General features: G+C 39.6%; 2 protein-coding genes across 2 annotated transcripts in view; one reads left to right on the top strand and one right to left on the bottom strand.

The window, feature by feature from the left end:
* Window positions 1-3,673, bottom strand: part of wdr27 (WD repeat domain 27) — a 36,804-nt gene extending 33,131 nt beyond the window's left edge. Inside the window, exons 1-10 of the mRNA XM_089011548.1 lie at window positions 3,127-3,673; window positions 2,365-2,506; window positions 2,021-2,145; window positions 1,800-1,913; window positions 1,670-1,721; window positions 1,524-1,594; window positions 1,345-1,432; window positions 1,165-1,261; window positions 313-404; window positions 131-195 (exon numbers count right to left, since the gene is read on the bottom strand). Coding sequence (XP_088867674.1) covers window positions 131-195; window positions 313-404; window positions 1,165-1,261; window positions 1,345-1,432; window positions 1,524-1,594; window positions 1,670-1,721; window positions 1,800-1,913; window positions 2,021-2,145; window positions 2,365-2,506; window positions 3,127-3,264 — 984 coding nt within the window. The 5' untranslated portion in view covers window positions 3,265-3,673. The remainder of the gene's footprint in view (window positions 1-130; window positions 196-312; window positions 405-1,164; window positions 1,262-1,344; window positions 1,433-1,523; window positions 1,595-1,669; window positions 1,722-1,799; window positions 1,914-2,020; window positions 2,146-2,364; window positions 2,507-3,126) is intronic.
* A 492-nt stretch (window positions 3,674-4,165) lies between these two features.
* Window positions 4,166-23,214, top strand: psme4a (proteasome activator subunit 4a). Its single transcript, XM_089011637.1, has 47 exons — window positions 4,166-4,764; window positions 5,649-5,789; window positions 5,860-5,976; window positions 7,050-7,094; window positions 8,493-8,642; window positions 8,973-9,036; window positions 9,120-9,194; window positions 9,787-9,909; window positions 9,987-10,079; window positions 10,831-11,096; window positions 11,239-11,425; window positions 11,550-11,639; window positions 11,727-11,791; window positions 12,091-12,241; window positions 12,324-12,422; window positions 12,704-12,773; window positions 12,891-12,958; window positions 13,047-13,262; window positions 13,532-13,689; window positions 13,854-13,949; window positions 14,140-14,195; window positions 14,296-14,352; window positions 14,425-14,480; window positions 14,762-14,860; window positions 14,978-15,040; window positions 15,121-15,216; window positions 15,360-15,491; window positions 15,593-15,802; window positions 15,919-16,055; window positions 16,167-16,220; window positions 16,294-16,423; window positions 16,526-16,607; window positions 16,701-16,857; window positions 16,946-17,015; window positions 17,095-17,220; window positions 17,315-17,467; window positions 17,566-17,670; window positions 17,754-17,845; window positions 17,942-18,073; window positions 18,371-18,579; window positions 18,654-18,739; window positions 18,818-18,946; window positions 20,191-20,346; window positions 21,163-21,325; window positions 21,783-21,916; window positions 21,992-22,132; window positions 22,253-23,214. Exons 1-46 carry the CDS (start codon window positions 4,568-4,570, stop codon window positions 22,124-22,126), a joined length of 5,490 nt encoding a protein of 1,829 aa, XP_088867763.1. The 5' UTR covers window positions 4,166-4,567; the 3' UTR covers window positions 22,127-22,132; window positions 22,253-23,214.
* Window positions 23,215-23,261: the final 47 nt, after the last annotated feature.

Genomic DNA, 23,261 nt, shown 5'->3' on the forward strand with positions numbered 1-23,261 from the left:
ACATACACACACACACAAACACACACACACACACACACACACACAATATCCTAAATGAGGAAAAGTCATGTGAAAAAACTGAAAAAAAAGTAATAATGACATTCAGTTGTTTAAGGTACTGTGTACTCACATAGTTGTTATGTGTGTTAGATAAGACCCAAGACCCAGCCATTGCGATGCTCAAATTGGGGTGGTCTAGAATCAGTTGAAACACATTATTTTTTATGTCCTGTTTATTTATTTATTTTTAAACAAATACAGTTCTTCCCCAAAGGGGGGTTTTGGGCAGCACAAAAACAATAGGTACCATACCTGCAAAATGTAGAACAGTCACTAGCTCTGATGTAGCCAGATTGACTACATACAGACCATCTGTACTTCCAATGCATAACCAGCTCTCATCCCTAGAACAGTAGGAACACTTTTAGACGAGTTGCATCCCAAAAAGGTATCTTGGTGTGAGATGTCGACACTGAGAAGGTCAAAAGATTAATCTGAATGTGTTTCATAGTATTGTTTGCATGAAATATGTACTGTATACAAGACATCCCGTTTAAAATAAATATTTTTCAGCATCCACTTCTTGCAGTGGCCCAAATCCAGACAAACAGATTAAGACAAACCCCCATCTGATTATTTGAGACTGTAAATCTAGTAAACTAATAGCATATGGCACGATTGTAATTAAACATAATGAAGGAAAGGCATTAGACAATATTGTTGCTGTATATCATTATAATCACATTTTTTTGTAAGAGGCGAGAATACCTGGGGGGGAAAAGACCAGACCTGAGAGCTAAACCTGAGATTATTTAAGTTCTCCATGTTGTCCATGAAAATTTTGTGTTTCAAACCATTTGTCCCCATTTTGGTACCTGGCGAGTTGGATCATATCCCAGCTCACTTTGTGAGAGACATGAAGTAAAAACAATCATTTATACTCACATTCAAAGACATGGGAAATATAGTCTCCAAATAAACATGTACACTTTGTATGCAGCGTTGGCTTTTTGAACGTGCTCTATAAATACAGTTGAGTTGAGAGTTGAGTAAACTATCCATCGGGTTTTTTAGAATGTTGGAGAACTCCCACACTAGCACGAAGAAAATGCGAAAACACAGAGGCGGGCCTGATATAGATGAGTCGATATTTGTTCCACTTACCTTTTCTCTGCATCAATGTTGTCATTGCACGAGATGAAGGAAACGATTTTGAGGACAGGTTTTGAAATGTCCACTTCTAATGATGTTTCTTCCACTCCTAAAAGTTCACAACAAGCAGAAATAAAGTAAGTGGTCTAATCAAACTACTTGACGCGACACTTTGTACTCCATGGCTTTCACCTGCTTGATGTCTTTGTCCACTTTTGTGAAGGTCTATTTTGGTCACGAGCTGACAAGAAAAGTCAGCAAGGAGAGAAAAACACCAAACCTATAGAAGAGAGAAAATAATTGGTCACCCACGGCATGGAGCTACTTTTTCGAAAGGTCATTTTGGTACTGTCAGGGCTGGATGTGACTACCTGTCCATCCGTGGAGCCAGTGATTATGTGGCCATTTTCTTTCGTGAAGGACACACTGAGCAGCGGAGAAGCTGACCAATAAGAGTTTGGTTAAACACACCAAACAATTAAAACACTTTTTACTGTTTTATTCTTAAATGTCATACCTGACAGTACAAAAGACTGGTAGAAAGCAGATTCGGTTTGTAGATCCCAAACCTAAAAGATTGTGTTGTACGGATCTCACCCAAAAATATTTTATGTGTGATATTACATCATTCAAAATGTTGTCTCTACCTTGAATGTTCGGTCCTCTGACGTGGTGACAAGAATGTTTTTATCCCACGTGCAAAACTCTGCTGATGTTACAGCTCCCAAGTGCCCGGTTAATGTTGAGATAGTTTCCTCTTTCTGATGAGAAAAACAATTACATTGCTGTTTGTGTACACTGTGAATTAACATTTGCATCGCCAGATCAGAGTTCCTAAAAGGAAATTTAGTGTTGTAAAAATAAATACCTCTAAACTGAGAATATATGCAGTGGCTCCAGAACATGCAGCCACTCTCTCATCAGACAAGCAGAAGGAAAGATGGATCACTTGACCTGGTAAAGTTCCGATAACTTTCCCAGCCGCAATTTCACCTTTCGTAAAATTCAGTGAGCAACATGAGCGCATTATGATGCAGTAAAGTCATACACCGATGCAAAGTAAAATCGTAAGAAGTGACCTGTTAAATGAATACATTCTGACATTATCAATCACAACTCAACATTCTTATTGAAAAAGCACATACATTAATTTTACTGGTTCCGTGGGGTCTAGGTTGTTACTTTACATGAAGCAACTTTCGCGTTTTATACCTTGGCTCACGCTTCTCTGGCACACTTCCACATTCCAAACGATAATGTAATCGGCAGATGCAGAACAGAGCAGGACAGGTGAGTTCTTTTTCCCAAAAGTCATGGAGGTGATTGCACTGTGATGGCCCGTGAACAGCATGGCCTGCGAAGACACAGAACAACACCAGTGTGACCCATGCCAGTGTGGTGTCCAACTATAATCTTTGCTGTAACATTTTAGACATTTTTATCACTTAATGCATATTGTGTGTGTGTGTGTGTGTGTGTGTGTGTGTGTGTGTGTGTGTGTGTGTGTGTGTGTGTGTGTGTGTGTGTGTGTGTGTGTGTGTGTGTGTGTGTGCGCGTGCGTGCGTGCGCGTACGAGTGCGTGTGTTCTGACACAATTCCAAAAACATACATTATGATTAGACTCTAAATCTTCTAATCTCCTGAGTGCTTAGCATATTTCTCATCATGCCTAGTTGAAAATGGCTGATTTCCCAAGCACCAATACTTTTTTCTGTGTGTGCAAGTCGAAGTGCTCCTTCCACTTAAGTGTCACATAAGAATTATGTGTCACTGAAAGCTTTCGTGATGGCCTTTTGCACAACCAAAAATATTGAATTAATAAATAGTTGGATTGTCTTAAATGTAATTATATTTTGTATATTACACTCGTCGACCTATTATCACGTGAAACACAAAAAAAAATCTGAAAATACAATGTGAATTACATTCTCGACATAGTCACGTCATAAACATGCAAAGCTTGAGGTGACAAACCTTTTGTCCAAGGTCCTCATTTCTGTAAATGAGAATGTCCTTGCCATTCTGAGGGATGCACGTGTAACAGTAACTACAAGCGAGTTGCTGGTACGATACAAGTTTGTCACAAGTCAATTTGAATCTTTCAACTATCATTTTCCTTTTCCGGGGCAACCCACAAATCCACCAAAGCCTTCGATTGTTAGCACAACATGATATCAATTCAAACGATTGTCAGACAAGTATCTCGGCTGAATTATTCTAAAAACATGCATTCTCAAAAATACGTTTAGACAAACATTATTTTGCACAGCAAGGTGACGTCGTGTGTTGACAAACGTTTGCGGTTGCTCGGAGACCGGCTGCAATGCTTTGCTAGAGATTGTCTATCGAATAAAAAAAGTTTTTTTTAGTTCTCTGATGAAGCCTCTTGGATAAGAAGCGAAAAATCCGAAACCTTCAAAGAAGTACCGATAACGACTGAAGAAACATTTTTCATCGTGGACCACTCCTGTACGACTGAGAGTTTACACAGATCCATCGAATGATGAGTTTATCTCTTCCATTATGACGTTACCCGTACAGATAATCGTCTCAGAGTGGGACGTGTTCCTTCTTGAATGAGCAGATATTTAGTGTTTGCACCACAATTTTGAACCACTAGATGACAGTCAATCTTAATTTGTGATTCCGAAAAAAATCATTGAAAACGCGTCATCAAGGCAAATATATTTTAACAAATAAAACAATAAACAAAGATATGAATGTAATATTTTTTCTCAACTGCAAAACCCGATCTTGGTCATTAAGTTGTCATGCGGCGAGTGGGAAGACGCAGGGAAACTCTACTTTTTTTAATCATTTGTTCTTAAAGGGAGATTGAGACACCATGTTGTTTTCCCAAATCATCTCAAATCAGTTTATTCAAAAGGCTCAAGTGTATAAGCGTCGATGCTAATCCTGGCGCTTTGGAACCTTGGGAAATGTAGTAATTCAGCGGCAACAGGATATGACGCCGGAAATGCATCTGGCGACTGAGTGCCGTCTGCCCTTGTGCTTCACTGTACTTGAATGAATCAGTCGACGTTTAACGCGCTTTGAGAAATGATTGAGCATTTCGAGTGGAACGCTAACTTTAGCTAGGCTAATAGCCGCTTGTCATATTTCAGGATTCCCTTTATCGAACAGAAGCACTGTTCAAGTGCCAACGCTTGTCCTGCCAAATAGATTTTTCTTCACCAAATTTTCCGGAACGTATTACGATCGTATCTTGCTAACGTATACCGCAGAAAGACGGTATCTTAACTTAGGATACATGGCGACCAAGCGTGTCATCAACTTGTGACTCTACTTCGTCACATCGTGGGCCAACGACTGGGCAAACGAGCGGAAATTGTAAATTTGTTGTCTTGTTTAAGAACAAAGCCGAGCTTGCCGTTTTGTATTTTGGTACTGTAATATGAAAGTGGCTCAGTCGGATGGATTGGGATTTGTTCCTCAAAAAGACATTGTATATAACAAACTTCTGCCTTATGCGGATAGGCTCGACGAAGAATCTAATGATATTTTGAGTAAAATCAAGGGGAACTTGGCCCGTGCCGTTCAGTTTAGAGAAATATGGCCCGGTGTGCTGTTTTGGACGAGAAAACTTTCCACGTAAGTATCACAAAAAATCCCATGGCATCAAATTATAAATTCCCTTGTTTATGTTTGCTGTATTCTTCAGATTGAGTCCAAGTAATTTGAAGTTATCAGTAAACAGCTGTTAGCATAGTTTTCTTGTAATACGTCAACACGTATAGTTACGAAAGTTTTGCTTGGACACTGAAGTTCTCAGCCGAGTCTGAATTACCTTGAGATTGAGTAACAGATGTATCCGAAAACACGAGTTACAGCGTAGTTATATGTCAATATGATTTTTTTGGCTTGCGTAATATTTTCGATTTTATATGACATTCTTCAGTGGAACGCAGAATTGCATTGATTGTAATTATTGTGCCAAAAGTATGAAGCTACATCATATTTAATCAAGACGAGGTGATCAAAATCTCACTAATGGATATGTAAAATTTTGCTCCACTGTTTCATAAGATCACAGTTTCATTGAGATGATAAGTGTCCACTTTTTTCACAATGCACTATTTGTTTTCTTAGTGCTGAATCACGTGGTGACGTCTGGCAACATGGCATTGGATTACTCAGAGTGCTGTTTCAATTTGTACTTTGTTGCCGGGCTGATTAATCCGTTTCTGTCCCCATGATGGCTGGCACATTGCTGTGTCCCAGAGAGAGGCACTACCGGCTCAGAGAGATGGAAAGTTCACAATGGGGTTTGACCCAGATTCTGCTTATGATGTTAAGGCATGCAAGTGGTGACACAACCATTCCAAAACGGTCCATTTCACAGCTCTCTGGGCCTTTCATGGGACCAAAACACCCATTTATGAAACATGGCTATTTATGAAATGATCTCTTTTTACGGCACAAATGACGCAGAAAGTCTCAATCAGCAAAACAAATTTTTCTTCACTCTAATGTAGATACATACGTCTATACGGCCGGAAGTTCAGCAAAGAAGACCATGTGCTATTCATCAAGTTGCTGTATGAGCTAGTAACCATCCCTCATCTAGAGATCAGCATGATGCAAGGCCTGGCTCGCCTCCTTATCAACCTGCTCAAGTAAGACACGTGGTCCGAAGCAGCAAATCTGTTTATGCATTAGCCTGACTCTGTGTCTTGTCCTTCTAAGGAAAAGGGAGCTTCTCTCAAGGGAGGACCTGGAATTGCCTTGGAGGCCTCTGTATGAACTGCACGACAGGATACTTTTCTCCAAGACGGAGCATCTGGGCCTCACTTGGTTTCCCAAGTAGGCGTTTGTTTCTGCTTATTCTGTGACATCAACTAAACCACACTCCTAAACGATTTCACCTTTTTATGTGTTTTATTTTGTTCGTATACTGCAGGGGATTTTTTCCATTATTAGCCATCATTAGTCAGTGTTTTGTGTCAAAGTTTGACATTCCAATCGGTCATGCAAATATATAAAGGATTTAGGCATTATGATAGAATAAGAAATAAAATGAATACATGTAGTGCAGCGTGTTTAATTCTCAAGATACGTACATGTTTATGAACAGGCCCATGAAGTCATAAAATAATATTTGCACTTGTTTTGGATGGACAAATGGACTTAGTGTACCTAACTCCTTTCATGATGACACATGTTTCATGCAATTTTTGGCAAGCATTTATATGCTGCTCCTCAATTGTTTTCCTAAGGCAAGCAGTGAAAAGTGGTCTTGTATGGTGCTATGAGAACATTGTGTGTTTGTGATGCTATGCAAGCGTATGTGTTGCTACTGCCGAAGTTAACATGCTTTGCAGAGATGTTCGGCCGGACACTGTGAAACAATGGCTCGAACACAGGAAGATCGTCTTTTACTACCGGCAGGGGAGCTAGCCATTCATGACTGACGCCCAACATCTGCAGCCCTCTGCCAAGCTATTTATTGAGAGTATATGCAAATTTAAGTGATACATTTGTAAAACAGTCTTGATTTGAATACCACGCCACTGGACGTCCCCAGCACCAACAACTAGAAAACAACAGAATGTAGATATTTTAATTGGTTATCCTTTGTATGAACTGATAGATGTGTAACCTGGCTAGTGACCTCTTCATGTGAAGGAGGTGACCAAGCCGTAAATTATGTCCTGTGAAGGAGTAACAAGTGCTAAATTAGTCCAAGGCCAGATCTCCTACATGAAGATGACAGGTTAACAGGCTGTGTCTGTTCACCTCAGATTGACCCCAGATTTCCTGTGCTTTCATTGTGGGCCTTGTGTTCGGTGGCATAAAAGTTTTAAATATGATAACTTCTTTTCTTTCTGTTCTCTATCATAACCTTAATGCAATTTTCTGTGTTTTTATTATTACAGCTCTGTAGAAGGTGTGTTGAAGACTCTTGTGAAAAATTGCAGACCGTAAGTGCACCTTATCTTACCCAGTCATCCAAATACTTTAATTACTTCATTATATCAAAAAAGGAAGATGCATTTGGAGTAAAATCCAAGGGTTGTTAAATATGAACCTTCATTAAATGTATTTGTGTCAATGTGTTAATATCCTGATATCCTGTGACTGTAAAGTGTCCTTGAGAGTTTCGAAAGGCACTTATAAATGAAATGTATTATTATTATTATTATTATTATTATTATTATTATTATTATTATTATTATTATTGTAGGCCTATGAACCATGTTAGTAATATACAGAAGTCATAAGCCTGTAATATTTTCCAAAAAAGATAACAGAAAAGTAATAATAAAGTTCTAAGTACATTGAAATGTCACTTGATGAATTCTAATTAACATTATAATTGAAAAGCTTGCCAGAATAGGTTGTGATCAGAGCAGAACTAATGGAATGATTGTGTTAGTGGTGTCAACAGCAGGGAAAATGCTTCCTTTAATGGCATGTCATGTTGCAAACCTTTCTGAAGATAAGCAGTAGTGTCCGTAAAGAAGTTGGTCCTTGACTTTGTCCATCATGGTTATATGTGCATGCATCTTAGGCAAACACTAGGACGTCCCTCACTTCGCACTTAGTCAGCTAATCTTATTATCTCATCTAATTCTGTCTTGTGTGAGAGTTTCCTGTCACTTGGACGGCAGAGTGTAATTTGTGGTCAGCTGGTAGAGCAGCAGTACACATGGCCCAGTGGCCTTTGGCTGCAAGTAGCAATGGCTGCAGTTTCCCAAAGGAGGCCAGTGACCTGACATAAACTGTTGAGTTTACAGACACATAATGAACCATAGAAATTACCCTGTGGGCTTGTGGATCCGTTTGAACCACCAGATTGATGCTCACTGCCAGAATGTGCCAGATGCGTGGGTTACCATCTACGCCATGCTGAACATATGTATATTTTAGTGCTGCTAACCTCTTCATAGCAATAATTTGTCAGTCCATTAGAGCGATTGTGAGGAACATGAACTTAAGTTTGTAGAAAATATTTTTTGGTGTATAATTGTATTGCTGTCATATGTTATGGGTGGTTTGTGAGAATTTATATATTAATTTTTTTGATGGGGCTTGTGCATCTTTGATGGCGCTCTCTGAGCTACTCTGTTGTTTTGATACTTATTGTAATTATTTAAATACAGTAAAGTCTTGTTATATCGATATTCTCGGGAGTCGGAAAAAATATCGATATAACCGGACTATCGATATATCCGATCCTGCGGCATGTAAATTTTCTCCTTGCGTTCATAGAAATAGTATCGTAATAAGCAGTACTATTGATATAACCAATATCGATATAACGAGACTTTACTGTAATATGAATATGAATGAATGTGACTCCCAATCCTTCCATGCAGGTATTTTCCAGAGTCTGCAACCCAGGAGATGCTGGATGAGTGGAGACCGCTATTTTGCCCGTTTGACGTCACCATGCAGAGAGCAATCTGTTACTTTGAACTCTTTCTACCCACAACGCTACCTCCAGAGCTCCATCATAAGGGCTTCAAGTAAGAAGTGCCTAGTCACACGTAACCTGCTTTCTCTCATCGGTTTATAAGCTCAGTCAATTTCCACCCATTCAGTTTTTTTCTACATAAGAAAAATTCAAAAACAATGTTAATCATGCTACGGTTATTTGATCATAGAAGTAAACAGGAATAATTGCTCTGCGGAGAAGTGTAAAAGCTGATGTTTTGAACAATTCATCCTTCGCGTGGCAGAAGTAATACGTCATAGATGTTCATTTGTTTCAGTTTTTATGTATACTAACTGACATTTATTCATGTTTCACAATTAAATACCTCATCACTGTATATATCAAATTCCTTTTCTGACAGGTTGTGGTTTGATGAGTTGATCAATTTGTGGGTATCGGTGCAGAATCTTCCAAGCTGGGAATTGGTGAGTGAACTACAAGTTTGTTTTTATGATGTGTAACAACAGCGCTTGTTTTATTTAGTGTACTGTATATGCTTTCTTTGTAGAATCTGGTTAATCTCTTTGCTCGCTTGGCCAATGACAACGTCGGCTACATTGACTGGGATCCTTATATCCCAAAGGTACATTTTCACATTTTACATAACATCTTATCACATGGAGGATTACAAATTCATTTTTTATTTTAATGCCACCGACTAGGTGCAGTTTGGAGGCTATATTAAATGGTTTACCTTTTTAGAGTTCTCTGCTTGTGATCAGTCGCGCGGCATCAATGATGTGTTTGTGACTTAAGGTGTGAGTTTCACAGCCACCAATGCCAGTTAGAACCAACCTATCATGTTTTTGTTTAACCATTTTGTCATAGATCTAAAATAACATGTTAGGTTCCAAGTATTTAACTCCTCCCAAAAAAACAGTAACATGTATTAATACTGTATTTTCCGCACTATAAGGTGCACCTAGAATCCTTCATATTTTTTCAAAAACCGACCATGCGCTTTATAATCCAGTGCCCCTAAAATATGGGAAAACATTTTTAAAATGTCATTCATTAAAGGTATGCATTATAATCTGGTGCGCTTTATAGTCTGTATATGGTAATAAATTAACTTAATAAATAAACTTCCTCCCGACTTGGCTTTTACTAAAATACAAGCAAAAGTATGTTTTATGGGTTCTTAATAGGATACCTTTACTGTTACCACATTTCAGATTTTCACAAGAGTCTTGCGGAGTTTCAATCTTCCAGTGGGAACCGGCCAGATGATGTTTCAGCGATACTTGACCAATGCCTACGACATTGGCCATGTGGTGCTCTGGATAGCATCTCTACTGGTATGACCTTGGAATCATGGCAACCTCAGTCAAACTATCCAGAGGAAAAAAAAACGACCATATTCTGTCAATTTCAGGGTGGACCAAGTAAACAAACCCAAGCACAGCTCACTGGACTTTTCAACAGCATAACATCTTTTTTCCACCCATCAAACCATGGTCGCTGGTTGGTGAGTTGCTTTTTTGTGCTTCCTTTAAATGTCTGTGACTATATAGTGTATAATCTATTGTGGCATAGCATCTGGCAAGGTAACTGCATTCCATTCAATCATAGTTTTGTTTCAGAGACACTGTGAACTCAGGGTGTGGATGATCAACTTCAGTTTTTGGAAGAGGTTATTTTTGGCTGGGGTTCTTTCCAACTTATGTCAGCAATATGTACTGCGTCACAGTGGCTAACACATTTGTCATTGCTTTCTGCATCCATTGGCTGTTTAGGTTTGCGTGTCTTGAGCAGAAATAACAACACATGAGTGTGAGATTGCTCCCAATAGTATTACATGTCACCATGAGCAGGCACACATGCCATTCTGTTTGATTAAGCCCCTCTTTCCGATTTGACACGACACAGGCAGCCACATGGTACTTTTATTTTTAGTGTTGTGTGGCACAGTGCGCCAGTGTGGCAATGTGTCGCAACACAGTTCTCAGTTTCAAAACTCAGTCTTTAAAATGCCAGATACACAATTAAACATTGCTATTTTGTTAGGATTTTTTAGTTAGATTTTTAAAAGGCTTTTCTTTTACGGTCACTGCAGTATTTTGCATCCTATCAATTTGTGATAAGAGCCCATATTGCATAAGTGATGCAGTATTTATGGAATGAATAAGAAACAATTGAAGTTACCCTTAAAAGTTATTGCATTTAGATTGCTTCAGCTTTCAGATCATTTGTAACCAATCTGTCCTTATTTTATTCAGATGAAGCTCATGAAGTTGCTGCAGCGTCTCCCTGCCAGTGTTGTTCGCCGGCTGCATCGAGAGCGCTACAGAAAGCCGTCTTGGCTAACACCAATCCCAGACACTCACAAGCTCACAGAAGATGATATCACACAATTTGTGGGGAGCATGATGCAGCCAGTTCTGCTGGCCATGTTCAGTAAAACAGGCAGTCTTGATGCCGCTCAGGCTCTGCAGAACCTTGCTCTGATGAGGCCTGAATTAGTAATTCCTCCGGTTCTCGAGAGGTAAGATTTGTAATATTTGTTTTCTAACCCAGTGGGTACAATTTTATAGTCTGGCTAGCTACTCCTAGTTTACTGCTATTATCCAGAAACAAGGGTAGTCTTTGGAATTGACACAAAGGTCTAATTGTTGTATTTTCGATAGAACATACCCAGCACTGGAAACTTTAACAGAGCCCCACCAGCTGATAGCCACTCTAAGCTGCATGATAGGTGTAGCGCGAAGTTTAGTGTCTGGTGGGAAGCACCTTCCTGATGGACCGACTCATATGTTACCCCTTCTCATGAGGTCCCTGCCTGGAGTCGACCCGAATGATTTCAGCAAGTGCATGGTCTGATTCTTTTGCCTATACTTTTAAACCATATCAAAATATTAATAATATTTATTATTTTAATAAATTTATTAATAAATAATTTATTCATGAATAAATATCCAAAATAACGCTGTCCATGCAGATCACTTTCCAGTTTATTGCTACATTTGTGACTCTTGTGCCTTTGGTGGACTGTTCAGCTGCTCTACATGAAAGAACAGACTTGACAGAGGTGAATTGCTGTCCACTCAGTTTTCTCAATTTGAATAATCTCAAATAAGCATGCACATTACTTTGTTTTAAATTTTGTCGAACGAAGGTGGAACAAGAAATGTGCGCTGCCTCTGCGGAATTTGAAGACTTTGTCCTTCAATTTATTGACAGGTATGTTCAAGAATGATGATTCTCATATGTAGATTGTACTATTGGCTAATAATGTGTTATAGCTGTGACATAACTACATTCTACATTCAGCTTTGAGTTTTGACTACCAGAATTACCTTTTCACTTTATGTAAACAAAAAAAAATAAGAATGAGATCAATCAATCAATGGATCAATTGATATACAGTAACTATAAATTAAGTACATTATTACTCACATGTAGAATATTTCACTTCTTTTAGCAATCTGATTTATTCCACCATTATCAACAGGTGTTTGCTTGTTTGATACTATCTGCAGGTGCTTTGCCTTGATCGACAGCAGCACTCTTGAACAAACCCGCGAGGAAACAGAAACAGAGAAAATGACCCATTTGGAGAGTTTGGTGGAACTCGGCTTGTCTTCTACTTTCAGCACTATCCTCATTCAATGCTCCTTGGACATCTTCATGGTACCACTGAAGAAAATTTTGATCTGGGGGGTGGGTTGAGGGATGTCATATTTAATTACAATTGTCTTTATTATTGTAACAGGTGGCTCTGGAAAAGGTTTTTAACTTTGCAACCACCAACATTTTTGAGACACGTGTAGCTGGAAGAATGGTGGCAGACATGTGCCGGGCTGCTGCCAAGGTAACTCGAAGATCATGAGCAGTCCATCGTCTAGTTTTTCCACAAATAGTGGCATCCTTTGTTGTCATATACTGGAACAAATATGCACCACACCTAAACTAAGGGTGATGCTTAATCTCATTCATTTTATTATGACTGGTGCCTCCAAATAATGCCTTCGTCTCAAATGATGCCTCATATTTTCGACAGTTATTTTAAAAAATATTATCGAACCAATGTTTGAGGTGCAGTTATACTGTTGTAGCTAACTGTTCACTTCCTCCATTCTTGTTTTTTTTCAGTGTCACCCCGCAGAGTCCCTAAAAATGTTTGTCCCTCACTGCTGCAATCAAATACACCAAATTGCTAACAGTAAGTGCGTTACTGCTGGCTAGAAAAAAAAGTTTTCCACATTCAGTAGTTTTTAGTAGTATTGAAGTGATTTATGTTTTTTATTTGGGTGGTCTACATTTGATTTTATTAAAACAGATGAAGAAGTGTTACATGAAGAGGAACTTGATAAGGAGTTTTTATGGAATCTTCAGCTACTGTCTGAGGTGAACTAAGCTCATTTTCTGTTCTCATAGCGCTATTTTCCCCCTTCGCTTCACCATCAGTGGGTCTTCTCTCCATGTATGCCGACAGGTTACTCGTGTAGATGGTCACAAGCTCCTGGTCTATTCCTCTGACTTGGTCCAGATATTGCAGTTGACCCTTCACCTCAAATGTAAGCAGGGCTACATCCTTTCTTGCAACTTGCTGCATCATATCCTCCGCTCCACTGCCCTCATCTATCCTACCGAGTACTGCAGTGTGCCATGCGGCTTCCGGCAGCCAATCACAGACTACCTGCCCATCAAGGTGATGATTCTGAGATAATTGTTTACGTCAAGCACTAATATGCATCTCATGTTTTATGCATGCATCATTCTCAAGTAAATACGCAAAGCCAATTATTTCTTTGAATTGCACTTTGTAAGGATAGCGTCATAAAAAATTTTTGAGGACATGTGAGACATTGATAGTTCAAATAAAACATTGACGTTTCATGTAAACTGTAACCATCGGTGAGTCAAATTTAGCTTCAACATCAGCTTTTGTTTATGCTCTTTAAAAATGATCCCATGCAGGATTGGGGTCGTCATGGTGACTTGTGGAACTTGGACATCCGGTGGCATGTCCCCAATGCTGATGAGACCACCTTTACCTTTCATTTACTAAACATGATCCTGAAGCCAGAACTCAAGAGGCTACAAAGTTTTGCAGAGGGAGAGCAAGAAATGAGCAGGTATAATAAAATGCGTATTTGAAATGTATAATACATTGAAATGTATTATACATTGTATGTATACATTTGAAATGTATAATACATTGTAATCATCCCTCTGAGGTGTCAAATGTAGTTTTCCTTTAACTGTGATGTTTTACTTTTTTGCTTTTTCTCCTCAACAGGGATGATGTCTTGCAGAGTCTCACCATTGTTCAACACTGCCTCTTGGGGGCTGGTGGTCTTATGCCTCCTTTGAAAGGAGAACCTATATCTGGACTGTGAGCAATTTTGCTAGTTTTGTTGAAAAATATTTGACATTGTCTTAAGTCCTCCCTTTGATTTTATTTCTGGGGAAAAATCCATCTAGTTTTAATTGTAATAGTTTCACTTTTATTTCAGCTTCCATATTCGTGTGTTTGTGTTTGTGGTGCAAAAATGCTGCATAACTTCATGTACTTTTTGAAACAGGGTCCCGAGTATGGTGAATCTCGATGAGACCACCTTGTATACTGGAACAAAGTATGGTATGCACAACACTTTAATTTCAGATAGTAGATGATGACTGGGGAATTATGTTTCAACGTGGGTATTCCCTTCAACTTAATGTATAATGTTGTTTTGCAGATGAATCCACAGAGAACTATAGAGATTCCATTTGTCAAGTGATGAGAAAGTTGCTTCGTAAGTGTCATGGCCACACGTCAATTACTTTTCTTAATTTTAGTTGTTAAACCATTTTATTTCTTTTTGCAGATTATATACTTGAAAACTCAGAAGATGACACAAAGTCTCTGTTTTCCATCATCAGAGTAAGAAAAAGAACAATCAATGTTTTTATGTTATTTAAAGTGTATACTTCGGTCAGTAACGTGTGCGTTCATAGCCTGGTTGAACAAAGTTGCTTTGTTGCATATTGAATCTTTGTAGAGCACATGATTCCAAAAGTAAATACGAAAAGATTTGATTTTAAGATAAAAAAGGAGTTTATCACTAATCACATGCAATCACTGAATAAATTTCTAATATGTAACAATTGATCTAACATAGCACCTGCAAAGACAAACTGGTATTTGTCTTCAATGTCATCCAGATTATCAGTGAATTGCTGCACTTCAGAGGTTCCCACAAACATGAGTTTGACTCCCGCTGGAAGAGCTTCAACCTTGTGAAAAAATCAATGGAAAACAGGGTGAGAATCTTTTTTTTGCTGCCATCTAATGTGTATGATGTAAATACATGGAAATAAGCTTCTTTGAGGATCACGTTCCACAATACAGACTTATTTTTATTTTATTGTTCAATGCAGCTTCACGGAAGAAAGCAGCATATCAGAGCTCTGCTCATAGACAGAGTCATGCTCCAGCATGAAGTACGTTAACCATGAACACATTTGCATGTTGCATTATCGTGTAGGTTTTTTTTAAAGATTTGCCCTTTGTGGATTATTAGCTGCGCAAGCTGACGGCAGAGGGGTATCAGTATAGGAACATTCACCAGGAGCTGATGAGGGATCTGTTGCGGCTATCCACAAGCACCTACGGCCAAGTAAGGACCCTCCAATAGTAGTTTTTTGGTCTGCTTTCTATGAGTTGTCACACATTGTTTTGTTTGCAATTGTCTGAAAGCATGAGATGGATTAATCATACTCAGGTGTTTGGTATTAGAATTAAAGTATATATTTTTTCCAGGTACGCAGCAAAGCTCAAAGTGTACTGTTCACTGCACTTGGCACCTACACTTTCTGCTCTAGAGATTTGATCCCTCAGGTCCTTGAGTTTCTCAATCCAAACAACAGCAGTGTCACACAGCAGCAGTTCAAAGTATGACATTCCCAAACTATTGTGTTTCTCTATCATGTCTATTTATGATTTGTATGAGAGCAGGTGTTGTATTTGGCATATGATTGCCACTGCTTTTCCAGGGTGCCTTGTATTGTCTCCTCGGAAATCATAATGGAGTATGCCTGGCCAATTTGCATGACTGGGAGTGCATTGCCCTGACGTGGCCCTCTATTGTTCGATCCGGCCTGAGTTCAGCCATGTCTTTGGAGAAGCCCTCCATTGTGCGGCTCTTTGATGACCTTGCGGACAAAATCCACCGCCAGAATGAGACCATTGGCATTGACTTCTCTGTAAGAGTTACTTTTGAAAGAACATTTCAAAAATGTTTGAATTTGATGTGCTTTGCAAGAACAGCACCCATCAAACTAAATTCACAAGTTATCAAATCAACAATTTCATCCTATAGATCCCTGAAGAAACCTGTGGTGTGGCCAAACAGCTGATGGTCACTGGAAATCCACTACCTAAAGAACCTGTTCCTTCAGAAGAAGAAACATCAAGAGGTGTTAAGAGGCAAGAACTCAAGAATTTCGAGTCTAGCGAGTAAGTTTCTTCTAACAACAGATCTCTGATCTGTGTGTGTCTCTATCATACCTGAAGTATCAGTTATTGCATGTCAATATTAAATTGAGCGTATTTTTAACTGTGTTTTAGGAAGTACCAGCAGCTCATTGGTGATTTACTGAACTGTCTTGGCAATAGAAATCTGTAGGTGCCTTTGATATTACCCACATTGCAATTCAACGTATTTTTGCTGAGAACTTCGATATGAATATTATAGGCCTTGGAAATTTGAACACATCGCTATTGGCTTCTTGTCATTGCTCCTGAGAGATGACCACCAACTCCCGCCAACAGCTGTTTTGTTCTTCGTCAAAACTCTCAACCACGACTCCCTCTATGTCCGCAAGGTGAGTGGGCCTTGTCCATGTGTCATAACTGTGCACAAGTCATGGGGTAGACTTTTCTGGGTGGAGGCTAAAGCAAATGAAGTGCTGCATTTCGTCCAATAGGTGGCAATATCAGCTGTCGCGGGGATCATGAAACAAATAAAAAGGCCTCATAAGAAAGTGCCCATCAGCCCATCTGAACTTTGTAAGCAGCACACGTTTTTCCTCCTTCATTCTTGCTTTTTCTAAAAAAAAAAAAAAAAAATGAAAAAAATGTGTCATTTCTGAATGGAAAAAGGTGCACTTGAAGAGACAGGTCATGGTATAGTGGCCGGTGACCGCCCAGATAACAAATGGCTGCAGTATAACAGCAGCAGCCTGCCGAGGACTCAGAAGGACTGGGATCTCTGTGTTTTTGTGGAAAAGACTCATTGGGGTTACTACACTTGGCCAAGGTATATGCTTGAAACTTTTCCATCATTTTGGTTTCTTGGTCGCAGCTGTTTGTGTTGTACTTTCACCCATGTGCTTTTTGCTCACTAGGAAACTGATGATGTATGCTCCTGAAGAAGAGCAGCCCAAACAGAACTTAACAAGAGAGGAAATGACAGAGGTTTGTGTCACACAACAATGATTATTATCCATGCATGTCTTGTCAACATTCATAATTGTTTTCGTCTTTATTTTTGCAGCCCGAGCAGATCATCTATGACCATTTCTCAGACCCAGTATTTATCAGTCAGTTCATTGAGTTTCTCTCTCTTGAAGATCGAAAAGGCAAAGACAAGTTCAGCACACGCAGATTCTGTTTGTTCAAGGTGAGCATTTCTTTAAAGGGGTTTCAGTTTTAAGAAAAAGCCAAAAAACAAACAAACAAAAACGTAGCCCCACATTTTTCTTTTGTGTTTTCAGGGTTTGTTCCGCAATTTCAGCAACACCTTTCTGCCTCTGCTGCAGCCTCACATGGAGCGCTTAGTTGCAGACACCCATGAGAGTAAGCAGCGTTGTGTTGCAGAGATCATATCTGGACTAATCAGAGGATGCAAACATTGGAGTTACCCAAAGGTGCAATTTCACTCGGGATCCATGCCTTTTTCTTCTCTTGGACATCTGATGCATGAAAATGCTTGGAGTTAACTTCAGTTTAAATGCTATATTTGCAGGTTGAGAGCCTTTGGGAAGTGTTGTGCCCACTCCTTCGTACAGCTTTGTCCAACATCACAGTAGAAACATATGCAGACTGGGGCACCTGTATTGCCACAGCCTGTGTAAGGCTTCCCACTCTGAATTAATCTTGTCTTAAAAAAGGGGAAAAATGTGATTCTTATGTCTGTTTTTTTACCATTTACAGGAGAGTAGAGACCCTCGCAAACTTCACTGGCTTTTTGAGATGCTCATGGAGTCTCCAGTCAATGGGGAGGGAGGCTCATTTGTTGATGCATGGTCAGTAGAACTATGTCCCGCCTGTGTAATAATGTTAATGCCGCTTACATAATTATTATTATTGTTTTAATACATTTTACCCCCCCCCCCCCCAAGCCGCCTCTATGTACTACAGGGAGGCCTTGCTCAGCAGGAGTGGCGTGTGCCAGAGCTTCTCCACAGATTGCTGCATTACTTGGAGCCCAAACTGACGCAGGTTTACAAAAATGTTCGGGAGCGGATTGGAAGGTGAGGATTGATCATATTAAAATTAGTTTATGTTGTGCCTCCCCTTATCATGTTGAAGTTCATTATGGCTTGAAATAAAAAAGCATTAATTATTGTTTTCAATTCATCAAAATTTCAAAATAGTATCATGACAGTCAATATCACAAAAAAGGAAAAGAAATCCCACCCTTTCTCCCAATTTGATGATTACTTGTAACACCAAACAATTCTTGTACCACTCAGTTTAATATTTACCATGTGATCTACCCGAAAGAAAAAAAAAACTGGTGTATTAATGGTGAATTTTCTTCCCTACAGCGTACTGACCTACATCTTCATGATAGATGTCAATCTGCCTTACACTCAGCCAACCACCTCACCTCGCATCTCGGACTTCACTGAGAGAATTTTGTTACTGCTAAAACCGCTGACTGAGGGGGATGATGAGATCCAAAATCACGTGGTTGAGGAAAATGAAGTGGGGGAACAGGATGAGAGAACACAGGCTATCAAACTTCTCAAAACAGGTACGTTCATGCCAATTGAAATTATCCCAAGCTATTTATTTTTCATAACATTCTCCCCATTAACATGTTTGTAGTGTTGAAGTGGCTAATTGCAAGTGCTGGCCGCTCTTACTCTACCGCTGTCCCAGAGCACCTACTCTTGCTCCCTCTCCTCTTTAAGGTACCTCCTTCACTTTTGCACAGTACACAGTTAAATGGACTCACGATGAAAAATTCTGGCATCTCTGTGTGGTTGCAGATTGCTCCAGTCGAGAATGATGATAGTTATGATGAGCTGAAGAGGGATGCAAAGACCTGCTTGTCTCTCATGTCCCAGGGGCTCCTCTACAGCGAGCAGATTCCGATGGTGCTTAATGCCCTCGGAGCGGTAAGCCATCGAGCAACAGTAGCGGATTTAAGTAGAATTTTCAAATTTACAATCATGATTTATTTTCAAGAATGATCACAACTTGGTCAGTGAATGAAAGTAGTATATTCGCTCTACTACAGTGATGTATATTTAACTCATCACTGTCATTCCCGAACTTATTCGGGAATTGTAAAGTGTGACGTTGAGCGCCAATCCCAAATTTGTTCGGGTTTTGTTTTTTCTTGTGGGGGTGTCAATAAAGCACTGGTCAGACCTCTGGCAATGATTTTTGCACTTCCTTGATAAATAAAGATGTATTGTATTGTATTTTGTACAGCCGCCACCACTTTTGTACAGCCGCCACCACTTCAAGTTCAGATAACTCCAAACCTATATACAGTAAAGTCTCGTTATATCGATATTCAAGGGAGTCCGAAAAAATATCGATATAACCGGGACTATCGATATATCCGACCCTGTTTGCATGTAATTTTCTCCGTGCGTGCATAGAAATAGTATCGATATAACCGGGACTATCGATATATCCGATATCGATATAACGAGACTTTACTGTGTGTGTGTGTGTGTGTGTGTGTGTGTGTGTGTGTGTGTGTGTGTGTGTGTATATATATATATATATATATATATATATATATATATATATATATATATATATAAACTTTTATTCAGTTGAAAGGAGAGAATCTAATGTTTCTAACGCTGTATTGAATGTTTATGTAGTCCTTAAACTCAATAATCTGTGGGTCCTGCATATTGAGTGAAAAAACCCTGGCCCTGGAGTGGACACATTTTTGAACATCGTCTGGCAGTGAATGAGTAAGGAGGGGACTTTGTTTTGCTGTCAGGTGTCCAAACTGTTCAATGTACAATTTTCCTAAAAAAAAAAATATATAATATTGGTATGTAATCACTTTATTTTTATATTCACCAATTTTCAGTGATGGAAATACATCTCTTAATTATGAAATCTGTCAACTTTTGGACTAATAACGCTCTTGGGCACTTGAAACATCCCTCTGAATGGTAACATGGCAATAATAAAGGAGTGTACAGATACCTGAATCCTTGGGCAAGGGGGGTGGGCTTTGTATTTGAGATGAAATGAAAAGTGGGCAAGTGAACCATGAGTTAGTTGAGGAATCACACCCATTTCAGTATTGGAAAATATGGTATTGGATAATGTCTTGTATGTCTGTCATATATGTACAAATGTGTATCTCTCTCCCTCTCTCACGTGGCAGATTGCAGGGAGCAGCTCCTGGCATGCTCGATATACAGTCCTGACGTACCTGCAGATCATGGCCTTTTACAACTTGTTCACCTTCATGAGTGACCCAAAAGCAGTGAATGACGTGCGGGCGATGGTTATGGGAATGCTGGAGGATGAGCAGCTGGAGGTAAGAACCAAGCATGCATCCACAAAGTAGTGAAAATATAAAACACAAAAAAAATGCTTCATGTTAGTCTGCCAAAGTAAAACCGTCGGTCTGGAGATTATAATAAATACATTCTTGTTAGTGCTGGTGGACTCTTGTCATCTTTTACCTCCACTGTCGTGATTCAATATTCACCTCCCGGCTCGCCACTCGCAACCCCCCCCCCCCCCACAACTCTCCCTCTGGTCCTCTTAACTGTTGCTATGGTTACCACCGGCTATGGTAATCTGTTGCTATGGAGATAACTTTCAGATTGAAAGAGGAAGAGAGGGTTAGAGTATAGACAAAGAGTGGAGGATAGCCAGAAGTCATTTTGTTAGGCCTCTACATTACATCTACTGCTAAAGTGTTAAACGGCCTTGTTGAGGTTAGCTGATCCAAATGCTGATAAGTCTTGGTGGTCGATACTGCATATACAGTAAAGTCTCGTTATATCGATATTCAAGGGAGTCCGAAAAAATATCGATATAACCGGGACTATCGATATATCCGACCCTGTTTGCATGTAATTTTCTCCGTGCGTGCATAGAAATAGTATCGATATAACCGGGACTATCGATATATCCGATATCGATATAACGAGACTTTACTGTATCTTGAATCTATCTTTGCTGTGTTGAGAAATGGGTTGAGCACATAAACACACAGGTAAAATTCACTATTATCGAATGTCTTATTCAAGGTGGATATCCATTTATCTTATTTCAGATCATATTATGTATATTGTGCAAGTGTACTTAATGTTGCCCCTCCCACCCCGATCTACTTTCCCTTTAGGTAAGAGAAATGGCTGCCACCACACTCAGTGGCTTCCTCCAGTGCAATTTCTTGTGTATGGATGCACCCATGCAAGCTCACTTTGAGGCACTGTGCAAGACCCGCCTGCCTAAAAAGAGAAAGAGAGGTGTTGGTTCACTCATGGACACTATACCTTCTGGAGGTGAGTCATCACTGTTTCTTTATGCCCCATCCCCCACGCACCACACATGCACACTGACATCTCCAAATGAATTTTAAAAAGAAGGGTCGGTTGTTTGTTTTTAGGTGCTCTTTTTTCCAATATCGGGCACACCACATTATAAGGCGCTACAGTAGAAGCTGGGGTTACACGCTACTTGTTCTACAGGGGGAAATTGAGTGGGTGGCTGCTGACAGTAATTGCGAGACCTGTTGAGGCTCAATATTACTTCACATATAAGGCGCATTGGTGTACGAGGCGCAGGGTCATCTTTTGAAGAAAATCAATGCCTTTGGGTGTGCCTTATACACTGGAAAATACGGTAAATAGGTGTCTGACTGCCTTGTGTTTAAGAAAAGCGACAATGCACAGCACGGTTTTTGGATTGGTTGCATTTAATGGTCTTGATCACAAAACCTTCATTTTTATGTTTTCACAGACCTCGTACGGCGTCATGCTGGTGTTCTCGGACTGAGTGCCTGCATTCTCTCTAGCCCATATGACGTGCCCACCTGGATGCCCCAGTTATTAATGGACATCAGTGCCCACCTTAATGATACTCAACCCATTGAAGTGCGTCTTGTAAATGTACGCTTTCATGCTCGGGGATGAACTGCAATGTTGCAACCTGGATGTGATTCCTTGCAGATGACTGTGAAGAAAACCCTGTCCAACTTTCGGAGGACGCACCATGACAACTGGCAACAGCATAAGCAGCAGTTCACAGATGACCAGTTGTTGGTGCTGACAGACCTCTTGGTGTCGCCGTGCTATTATGCTTAAAACTCGGTAAAGCATTAAAAATGATACAATAACAAGGCACTTCTATTATTTGGAAGTGACAAGATTTTTAGTTGCCTTTTTTTAATAAACTTTTGTACTTTTTCTGTTTTGCTTGGATTCTTCCAGACTCTACGTCCAAGCCAGCCTACACTGAGGATGCGGCTACAGTTCCACGACACCAGGAAGTGGCACACTCAACTGTTTGAAATGTTTTGTATTACCCATGTAGCTCATTTGCATTTCTTCTATACTTAATATTTAAGGGTCGATCATGGCAGGGATGAATGACCTGCAGAGTGTAACATTTCTCTCCAGTTTTTTGTTTGTTTGATCACTTGAAAACGTATGGCGTGTTGGATACATTTCTCAGGATCATAACCCATGAATCAACTCTGAGCCAACACAATGTCTGGGGTGTAAGACATGCTCTTTAATTTTCATCTTCCTCAAGTGGAGTATGTGTTTTGACTTGCAGAAAGTTGTCAGTTGAATTTTTCCGATTAGACAAACAAGATTTGTGTGGCTATTTGATCAAGGTCTGACTATATATGCAGCGTGTACGCGGGTGTGTGTTTGTGTTATACACGTGTACGCCATGCTTTCGCTATCATGCGCAGACTTATTTATTTATTTATAAATTCAGGAAGTGCTGCAATCCTTTTTCCCGTAGCAAGTGTTTCAGCAGACATAGTAGGTGGGTTTGATTTTTTTTTTTTTTTTGGAAAGCACTAAGCCTATTTTTATCTACTCTTGCAAAGTCAAGGGAGAGGGTGCACTCCCCGATGCGGTGCTGTCATGTTTGTTTTGTGAAGACCTGAATAGTTTTCAGGGTCCTCCAGTGTAAAACACTATCTACTAAAATGACCCATAATTTCAAAGAATGATTGACACCTTCATACCCCCAGAACTTATCGGATTGTTCTGCTCAGTTTGTTTCCCCTTTATGACTTGAAATGAGTCTGAATATTGTAGCTTTTAGTACCTCACCTTCATTTAGTGTAGTGCCAAAAATGTAATGACCTTTTTTGTAGATTTACTGTTTGCCTATTGTATGATATCATGTGTAAATAAATTGTTTATAAACTACACCTAAATCTATCTTTTTTGAATATTCATTCATTCATTCATTCGTTCA

The sequence above is a fragment of the Hippocampus bargibanti genome, linkage group LG13 (assembly GCF_051943395.1).
Source record: "Hippocampus bargibanti isolate YZ-2025 linkage group LG13, ASM5194339v1, whole genome shotgun sequence".
NCBI lineage: Eukaryota > Metazoa > Chordata > Actinopteri > Syngnathiformes > Syngnathidae > Hippocampus > Hippocampus bargibanti.